This window comes from Phodopus roborovskii, unplaced genomic scaffold (genome assembly GCF_943737965.1).
Source record: "Phodopus roborovskii unplaced genomic scaffold, PHOROB, whole genome shotgun sequence".
NCBI lineage: Eukaryota > Metazoa > Chordata > Mammalia > Rodentia > Cricetidae > Phodopus > Phodopus roborovskii.
The window spans coordinates 8,395-18,796 of record NW_026126157.1 but is presented as its reverse complement, the minus strand read 5'-3'; the positions used below and the strand labels follow the sequence as shown (position 1 = coordinate 18,796).

Sequence of the window (10,402 nt, the reverse complement as noted above, 5' to 3'; positions counted from 1 at the left end):
TCAAAGAATTCCACTCCTTGGTGACTAAGCATTCAAATATATGAGCCTGTGGGGGCCATCTCATTCAAACCACCACACCCTCTCTTAGGATATGCTAACAGAATCATGATTGGGTTGTGGCCGTATCGTGGTTATTATCTATGTTATAATATTGCAAAGTATTACTATTGAGGGAAAGTGAGGAAACTGCTCATGATATCTTTCTATTATTTTGATAATTGCACATGAACGAACCTATTATTATATAAATCAAAATTCCAATATGTAATCACTGAGTGTGATGGTTAGTGTTAGTGTCAACTTGACAGAATCTAAAATCACCTGGGAGATGGGCATCTGGGTATGCCAGTGTGAGATTATTTTGATTGTGTTAATTGATGTGGAAGAACCTTCTAAATTATGGGTGAGACCATTCCCTGGCAAAGGATCCTGGATTGTATACAATGGAGAAAATGAGTTGAGCACAGTATGCACTTTTCCTGACTGTGGATGTAATATGACTGGTTCCTTCAAGATCCTAGAGCTCTGACTTCACCACAATGAACTATCATCTGAACTATGAGCTAGAATAAACCCTCCCTTAAGTTGTTCTTGTCAGAATGTTTTTATCACAGCAACAGAAAGAGAAACTTAGTTAACCAGGAATCTTGATCCTAGAAAAAATAAGTTTTGTGTGCACACAAATACTGTATATTGATATCCGTAGAAAATATTTACTATAATGAAAAATGACAAGTAATCCAGATACATTCAGTGTGTGAGTGGACAGAGAAACAGTGATACAGCCACACCATCTAACATAGTGATGTGATTTGAAATAATTAGTGGTACAAGCATTAACTTATATAAATAGTAAGGAAGTTATACTGAATTTAAAAAATCAATTAGAAAATATTACATATCAAATGATTTCTATAACATTCTCAAAATGATAATTACTTTGATAGAGAGCATGTTAAATGCCTACTAAGGATTAGTAATAAGGCTCTTGTGAAAAAGCAGTAGATATGACTATAAAATGGTAACATGAGGGTTCCTCATCATAATAGAACTATTATATCTCATGACTGTGGAGATGTATACATTAAACTATATGCATTGAAATTGCATAACAAACAAAATTTAGTACAAATAAAACATAAAAATTATGAATTAAGGTGAACGAGTTATATCTATGTTAATATTCTTATTATGATATCCTATAGCTTTTCAAAAGTTTTAAAATTTAGGAAAAATGTAGTACCAGTAAGTCCTTTTCATGGTGTTTTAAACAGTGTGACTTTTCAATCCTGTTGGAATAATTTTTCAACATGTAAGCCTTCTACATGTAAAAAAAAAAAAAAACTAATCCTCTTAAAAATTACAAACTTTGTCAGGCATCAGTGGTGCACGCCGTTAATCCCTGCTGACTTGAGAGTCAGAGGCAGGCAGATCTCTGTGAGTTTAAGGCCAGCATGGTCTATAGAGCTAGTTCCAGGACAGGCTGTAAAACAACACAGAGAAATCCTGTCTCAAAAAAAACAAAAACAAAACAAAACAAAAATTACTAACTTCAGCACAAAACAAGATCTAATTAACAAGAAAGATATTTGCTTTTTAATTTGCTTTTATTTTAGTATTTTTGAAAAGAGATGGATGTTATATAATTTTCCATTAGGACAAATGGCATTTCAAATGGGGCTATAGGTTGTTCAGGGGAGTGAAGGTAACTTTTCTCAATAAACATATGAGCTTCAATACAGACAAGAATTCCTGATTTGTCTACTTCACATTACTAATACTTTGTGCTAAGATTGCTGTGGAAGTCCAGCTTTTTCAGAATCAGCTTTCAGTTATGGTTGAATTTCAGCTGTAGGTTGTATCATGTCCTTAAATGAAGACTGGCCTTTTGATAATAGTGTACTGAATGAAATTTGGTATGGAGGGCTTTTAGACTGAAGACCATTAGGCAAAGATGCATAGGTAGCAGCTTTAGAAGTTGAGGATATACCTACATTGGCCATTGGTACAATCTGGAGTCTATCTGCATCAGACACACGATGATTCTTAGCTCTTATTGAATCAATAACTGGTTGATCTTGAGAATTTGCATTAGAGTCAGAGGGAGAACTCCAGGGCTCAATTGTACCACTTGGTTGGGGAATCCTTGTATTTTCAACAGGAGGGAGATCAAAAGGTTTTTTTATTAGTAAGGACTCAATGGGCATACCTGTTTTGGTAGCAGATCCACTTGAAGTAAAAAATTCCCAGGGTCCCTCTTTATCAAACGAAGGAAAATTTGGTGCTACGTTGGCCTGAGTTGTGTTTTGATGTTGAGATTTGTTTTGAATGGCTTTCAAAATGTTTGTATAGTCATCTAAATCAGTAGCATTTTCTGTCCAAGAATCATCAGTTGTATTGGTGTCATTAGAATTCACAGGCTCCACTCCATCATCTGCTGATGGACTCCATTGTTTAATTATATCTGCCATGATTTTATCAAAAGACTGATCAGGACTGTCCCCTGCAAAATCCCCGGGTTTCACTCTATCAGCCTTAGGAGAATTATCTGGCATAGCTGTTTCAGAAACAAGCTGAGGTAATGGATATGTATATAAATTACCTGCATTAGGTAGAGAGGTAACTTGATTTAAATTCTGTCCAGAATTTTCTGTAAGTCTGGCACCAGGCAATAACTTCATTTGCTCAGCTGGAAGCCTGATAGCTTCTGGGGTGTTGCTGTTATCAAGGAACAATTTGTGGCCATTGGTGTCACTAAACTTTAAGACTGTTGGTAAATATTTGATATGTTTGAGTTGTGGAGAAATGCCCAAGTTTCTTTGCAAAGGCTTCAAGGAGGAATTAGAAGAGGCTGCGGTTGGAATATAATTATGGCTGTGTCTGATCTGCGGAACATGCTCAATTTGCTGTGATGTCCTACAATGTAAGGAGGAAGTTGGATTCAGTAACTTCTTAGATGCTTTGATGAATCGTTTCATCCAGGTAAAGTAGGGAGATGTTCTAATGATGACAGTGGGATTTTGACATATCCTTGAAGTCTTGTGTGTGAGGCCTACCAGTTCCCAGTGGTTCTTTAGGAGACACAGAACAGGACTGGCTCTCTGTATCTGAATAAGAAAACCAAGAAATATTTGTCACGTATGAAGTCGACTGTGCATACAATTCATATGTTATATGAGGAAGAGAGGAAAATTAAAAATGCCAGTGTAAGACATGGGCACATACAATTCAAGTATGTTGGTACTAATTACAGATTTTCAGACTGCTAATTTATCAGCACTGAATTTGTATTTCTAAAAGGTATGTCAAATAATGTTACAATAGAAAAGAACCAATAATCTTCATTCAAAATCTCCCCTTTTCTCTGTGTTGTAGTAACAGTTACAATACCTTTCAAAAGTTAAAGTTTTAAAATTAAAAAGAAATCTTAAAATCATTCCTAGTGCCTCTCCTTCTCCCACATATGTCTATTAGCAAATAATGACTCTGATACTTTAATTTCCCAATAAAGTATTTTAATAATTAAATTCAGTAATTTTCTTTTCTAGGGATGCTCCTATTCTTGATAAATAATATAGTGTCCTTATGAAAAGGCACACCCTTATCCTTTTTACATCTGATTTTAATACAGCATCGAAACTTCTTCTCTTAAAATTTAAGAAAAGCAACTACGTCTTTCTGCTTAAAAATCCTTCAGTGAGTGCCTCCAAGTCTTAACAATGTTTAAAGATTAGTTTGTATAACAGCTTATAAGACCTTTGAAATCCTTGTTACCACTTTGACAACACCTATTATTGTTGTCTTGACTAGGATGCTATAGCCTGGCCTCTCCTTTCTGTTACATATTTCCACATCAAAATCTTTGTATTGGCTTTTCCTCTACCCTATACTTGTAACACTGCTCTGATACCCAAGACTTCCTTCATCACGTCTTCCTCAACTCCATTCAAACACTTTTATTATTTTTTTTTACAAATTTCTTTTTTGATTACCTAATCCCACTGAACAGGATTATATAAACAAAAACTCTTCTATCTTGTGTTGCAAGTTTTTTAGGCTAATACTGTCTTTAGAGTCCAGTTGTTCAAGATTGCATTCAGATTGCAAGGTTATAATAAGCCCTGTTTATGTTTATTTTCCTGGTGTATTTTACTCAAAATATTTAAATAGCACCTGTATTATTTACTTATTCTTGATCACATTTCAAAACTATAAATTGATGAGAACATAAACCTCCCTATCCTCACTGCCATTATCCTAGTTCAGATAAGGTTATTATGTAAGAATAAAGAGTGCATAAATGCTGTATCTCATAAACTGTTATTTTGCATTTCTTCAACAAGCCTTCCTTTTTAGGCATTTTCACCACTGTGAGTAAACTTCAGAATATAAACTTTGTCATGCCATTTCTCTTGTCAAAATATTTGCATGTCTACCAATTCTCTAAATAATACAGTATGTTTATGTTAATTAGGTAATAGCACATTCATCATCTGCCCCATGGTTATTTGTATCTCACTTCTCTCCTCCCTTGTACTCTACTTCCCCTTACACACAAATCAAGGTATTTTTACATTTTCCAGACTTGTCTTATTGTGCTCCCCATGATTTGAATACCATCACTTTGTTTTATTCTTATCCTATTTGGTAAATGGCTACTTATCTTTAAGTAGTAGCTGAAATATTAATTTCAACACACTTTAAATTAACTTTCCTTTTACTCTCAGGGCTAATTTCATACTGTGCAGATATGTATTGTCCTTTCTAGCACCTGCATTCTACTGTAAGCCCTCTGATGTTTGTGAGGACTCTGGCTCCTTTATCTCCTCCATTAAACTAACATTCTAAGGACTGGTCTCAGATATTTCTTTTCTATCTCACCAAATAAATAGCAGTCCCCTAAATGCTTAGTTGAAGTTCTTTTGCAACCCTGTGTTTCTAGAAACTAACATATATTTCCAGAAATAGTACTGATATTCACTTCATCCCTTGTAATTATCCACTATGAAACCTATCTACTAACTCTATAACTTTTCATGTATTATTTACTCATCTTAATGTTCCATCTGCTCTTGCTTAAGTTATTTCTCATCTCTCAAGACTTAGCATTCAAGGCTTGCATACCTTTCAATAACTTAGTCCAGATCTCCACAGTTCAAGTTAACACTTCCCTTGAAATCTATTCACTAGTATTTGTGTGATTTCTAGATGTCTGAGATATGCGGGTACCTAAAAGTTTTCCTGCATGGGCCTTTATTTTCTGTAGCTTTTCTACATGGAAAGGTGAACAGCTAAGTTTGAGCCATACTGTGTTTATTATGGTACCTACTAAGAAATTATAATAAAATTAGAATGATAAAATGTATTTGTGTCTAATGATTAATTTTTTTCATATTTCTCATTTGTATCTAAAGCCTTCCTTGTGGTAGACTCTATACCTCTAAAATATCCAATGGAACTTTCCAGATTCAAGTATTTGCCTGGTGCCAACTTTCTTATGTCCTGTTAGCTGACATTTACTTGCATATTTATAGAATTCTACATTTTTTCATTTCCTTCCTTTTCTTAATATCGCTTTTGCATATGGTTACCCAGCAATCTTCCCGTGGTTGACTCTGAATACACAATCCTTCAGTCTTCTCTAGATAGGAATGCTGATGGTGGCATGTTGAGAAGTCTAGCAGCTGCACAGCTATCCTCTTTACTGTTGTGGTTCCAAGCTTCCTGCTACCTAAAGGTATGCATAAGAGATGATGCTGAGACCCAAAGCACCCAATCTCTGATTTTGGTTTGTAACCACTCTCAATTCAATCACATATTCTTGCCAAAACATTCTCCTTTCCCTTCCTATCCTCCTCCTCCCACTTTACCCTTTCCATTCTCTCCTCTCTTTAGACATCTCCTTACCTTGGACTTTTTGAACCATTTATACCTTCCTTAACCTGTTGTGATGGTTAGTCCTGATTATCAACTTGATTGGATTAAGAAAAACCTTGGATTGCAGGGTGTGGTGGCTCACACTTTTAATCTTAGTACTCAGGAGGCAACAAGCAAGCAGATACCTGTGAGTTAGAGGCCAGGCCTGGTCTCCAAAACAAATTCCAAGATAGCCAGGACTGTCTCAAAAAACAACAACCGAAACACCTTGGAATACCTAAGTAAAGCCCAAATGGGAGCATGTCTTATAGCAATTTCAAACATCTAGCTCATGACAGCTCTTAACAAAACAATGAAATAATCACTTGAATATGATAGCAGAGTTGAGATATGGTTAAAGGTATGAAGTGCACCCTAGTTGGAGAGGCAGTTAACTGGGGACATGCCTCTGCCCCTTCTTTTATTCCTCCCTTCTCTCTACTAAGAAGTGAAGAACAGCCTCCACCACATGCTCGAATTGCTACAGTGTTCTGCCCAGTACTATAAGACAAAAAGACATATGGAACTTTCTGAAACCATAAGTCAAAATAAATCTATCCTCTCTCAAATAATCTCTTAGATCTTTCACCATAGCAACAAGTAGTTAAAATACCTATGTATAGAAAGAGCTCTGTAACAAGAGTTTAGACTTAAACACAGGCATATCCCATTTCGTCCTTATGTTTCAGTTTATCTCCCAATGTACTGAGGTAATATGGATTAAGGATCTCTACCATTTCCTCTAGATTATTCTTCCCACTTCAGTGACTTAATTTCTTTAGAAAATGAGTCATGTGACAGAGCCGAAATCACAAAATAGTGTAACCTGACTCCTTTTACTTACTCTGATATTCATACACATTACAGCTTCTGTATTGGCACTTGGAACAGCTTTTCAAGGATATATTAGAGGACTGGGATATTGGTATATCGTCCCCATAGAGTGGTTCTTCAAGAATGACCAGGCCAATATCCGCTTTCAGTGGATCGTTTTCATCTTTAGGATCAAACTTGGGATGGAGGCAAATTCTTTGGCCACGTGGAATGCTTTCTGGGTCATTTACTCCTGAAATGTCCAGGTGTGACAGTTTCCTATGGTAAGAGAAAGACGTGCAATAATCTAATTGATCACAATAAAGAATTTCCCATATAATCTCTTATGAAAGGCTTTGTTTAGCAGCATGCATCAAATTCAAAGTAATAAAATAACCCAGTTTTTCATTTATACAAAACTATCCTAATTTCAAGCCACACCATAGCTATATAAGGCCTTATATTGGCTTTTGGATTCTTTCTATTTCTACAGCTCTACTACCAACTATCTGATTCTCAAAAAGTTGTTCTGTATGCTTGGATCTAAGTGAATCCCATAAATTGAGAAAAGAAGGACTGCGTATTCAAACTCCATTTAACAGTCTCCAGATTTAACATTCTCCAAGATGAAAAATAAGCTCAAATTATCTACCTGGGATCCCAAGTGTCCACAAGAGTCTGGTATTCAGGTAGGCAGTTTCCACTCTCCTTTTTGTCCTCCACTACGATCACTCCAGTCTCATCCCCAACCCTGTAGCAGACTGCTTGTATGTGCTCTTCTCACACCTCACCTTTAATCCCTGGGGACTCACTTGCTTTGAACTCAGCCTCTGTCAGCCACTCACGCCTAGACACACTTTCTGCCTGGCGCCCCCAGTGGGCACACTGGTCCTGACTATAGGCAGGTGGTTTGTTTTCCTCTCTTTCCTGTCCTCCATTAAAATATTTCCAGTCTCATTCCCCATCCCTGTAGCAGCATGCTTGCAGAGGGCTGTTCTCCTACTCTCCCTCCATTCCCTAGGGACTCCACCTAATCTTGATGTGAACACAGATTTCATCCTTCTCCACTCCCTCTATCCATATCTATTTCTTTATGCTTACCCCCTGATACCTCAAAACACTTTCTACCCAGGACACTCAGGGCCAAACCTGGCAGGGGCTCAGGTAAGTTATTCACACTAACCTTCCTGCCTTCCATTTTATTCTCTCCATTTTCATCCTGAGCCTGGTAACAACTTGCTTACAGGTGCCTCATTTCCCTCCTCAACTCCATTCACTGGAGAGTTCAACTCCTGGTTCAAACCAAAAGTCCCCTAGCCTATTCATTGCTGTATCTTCAAATTATTCTTTGCACCTTACTTGCAAAATTCATGTTTTCTACCAAATCTGCAATTTCCAGGGATCCTGCCTCTCAGTGTAGACAGGATCCTCTTATCTCTTTCCTGAAGCCCCTTTAAGCCTTTCCTGTAAGCCCACCTCTACTCCTTTCTGCCACCAAATAACATGAAGAAGCACTCTCTACCATGGAACCCACAGCCAGCATGCTTCCCTAACATCTAAAGGGTGCAACAGAAACCAAGGAATGGAATACCCACCCAACAAGGACAAGACCCGATATTGACACATAGAATCACCTCAGTCATCCTCCCCGATGCCCAGACACCAGCACAAAGCACAAACATTAGCAGCCAAGATAATACACCTCCACCAGAACACAGGACAATATGCCTCCACCAGAACACAGTAACACTATTACAATAGGCTCTGAGAAGTGCAATATAGCTGAAGCACATGACAAGGACTCCAAAATAGCAATTATGTATATATTCAAGGGCCTTAAAGAATATATGAATAAAATCCTTAGTGAAGTCTGTGAAAACACAAACAGTAAAACAGAATAGGAAAAATAGTTCAAGACATGAAAGTAGAAATAGAATCACTAAAGACAATCCAAACTAAGATAAAACTGTGTTATGGAATTATCTTTTTGTACACTGTGAAGATGTTGTTACTCTGATTGGTTTAATAAAAAGCTGAATGGCCAAAAGCTAGGCAGGATTTCCAGACACAAAGGATGTTGTGAAGAAGAAATAAGAAGACACAGAGGAAGCAACATGGAAATACAGAGTAAAAGTAATTGTGCCACATAAAAGAACATAGATTAAAAGATATGGATTAATTTAAGCTGTAAGAGCTAGTTAGAGCCGAGCAGTGGTAGTGGCTCATACCTCTAATCCCAGCAGTTGGGAGGCAGATCTCTGTGAGTTTGAGGCCAGCCTGGTCTACTGAGTGAGATTGAAGACAACCTCCAAAGCTACAGAGGAACCCTGTCTCAAAAACCAGAGAGAGAGACAGAGAGACAGAACTAATTAGAAACAAAGCTAAGCTATGGGCTGAGCTTTCTTAATTATGAATGGGTCTCTATGTAATTATTGGGGAATCTGACAGACCTGACAAAAAAAGTTCAACTACAAATGATGTCCAATATGAAAGCATACATTTCTAAATAAAGCTTTTTTAAAGGTTTCAAACACACAAAAATGAAACCAAACATGGCTTCCTAGTCCCACAGCCTTTCATGCAGACCATGGTACAATAGTGTAAGAAGACAAAAAAGAATTCAGTTAGATAATAGAAGCAAGCCAGTTATATGATTTTAATACCAAAAGATGATTGATTCTTATCTGCACCTTCTTCATTGAGTTCTCTGGAATATTTCACCAGCAGGAGTCCTAAAAAGAAAAACTCATTTAACCATATCCAAGACCCCAGACCATTCTTCCCCACCACCCACTTACGATTTCTTCAGACAGTTAGCTGTAGAGAGTATCAGCCATGGAGTCAGGACAATACCCTGACAATTTCCAGGCATAGATACCAGCCATGGTATATCAATGTAGCTGTCCACTGGTGATAGATTTCCAATCAATGGGCTTGAACTCAAACTCTGTCTTGGAATTTGGAGCACTGAAAAGGAGTATGATAGTTATAGGAATGGATGAAGATAACATTAAAAACAATATCAATGCTGATGAACTTTCTGATTGTTTTTTAGTTAATCTAGTCAAATTCAGCTACAAAGTTTCTGTTGCCAATTCATCATGGCTAAGCTACAAAGTTTCTGTTGCCTATTCATCATGGCTAAGCTACAAAGTTTCTGTTGCCTATTCATCATGGCCTAACTTCTTTCACATGTGGGATTTCTTCTGTGTGAGCAGATGTGTGATATTCCCACCATGACCATAACCTGATGATATGCCTTTTCTTCTCTGAGAATGTAAACTAAATGAAAGCTAGGCAAAGATGTTCTATCTGATGCAGTGAAATTAAAAAAGATGGGGCAGAAATTAGAAGTAGAGAGGGGAAGGAAGTAAAAAAAATGGAAGAGGATGTGTAAATGTAGATGAGGGAGGAGAGAATAAGAAAAGGCAGTGAAGAAGGAGGTTAAACTAGTTATGAAAGGGATAAGAAGTAAAATAAGGATGAGATGGACAGCAGAATGGTCTTTGGACATAGAAGGGAATGAAGAATACATAAGGATGTCCAGGTATCTATGACTTACCAGCACAGAGGTAAGAAACAAAACACAACACACAGAAAAGCCAAAATAGAGCCTTCATTTTGGCTCAGCTGGCAAGAGGTGTGTTGTGGAAATCTCGAGGCAACAGCAACT

The 10,402-nt window shown here is 37.2% G+C and overlaps 1 protein-coding gene across 1 annotated transcript; it reads right to left on the bottom strand.

Annotated features, from left to right (window-relative positions):
• Positions 1 to 1,832: 1,832 nt before the first annotated feature.
• On the bottom strand, positions 1,833 to 10,402 carry LOC127218538 (uncharacterized). The gene is made up of 5 exons (XM_051179554.1): positions 10,292 to 10,402; positions 9,528 to 9,696; positions 6,761 to 7,008; positions 5,592 to 5,731; positions 1,833 to 3,107 (listed from the first exon to the last, which is right to left on the bottom strand). The coding sequence occupies exons 1-5, from the start codon at positions 10,347 to 10,349 to the stop codon at positions 1,833 to 1,835; spliced, it is 1,890 nt and encodes a 629-aa protein (XP_051035511.1). The 5' UTR covers positions 10,350 to 10,402.

Bases quoted from the DNA above. Each gene is read 5' to 3' on its own strand.
- LOC127218538 (XM_051179554.1), bottom strand. From the start codon at position 10,349: ATGAAGGCTCTATTTTGGCTTTTCTGTGTGTTGTGTTTTGTTTCTTAC. The intron at 9,697-10,291 runs GTAAGTCATAGA...ACTCCTTTTCAG, and splicing joins TGTTTCTTACCTCTGTGCTG to TGCTCCAAATTCCAAGACAG. The intron at 7,009-9,527 runs GTAAGTGGGTGG...CTCTTACCATAG, and splicing joins GCTAACTGTCTGAAGAAATC to GAAACTGTCACACCTGGACA.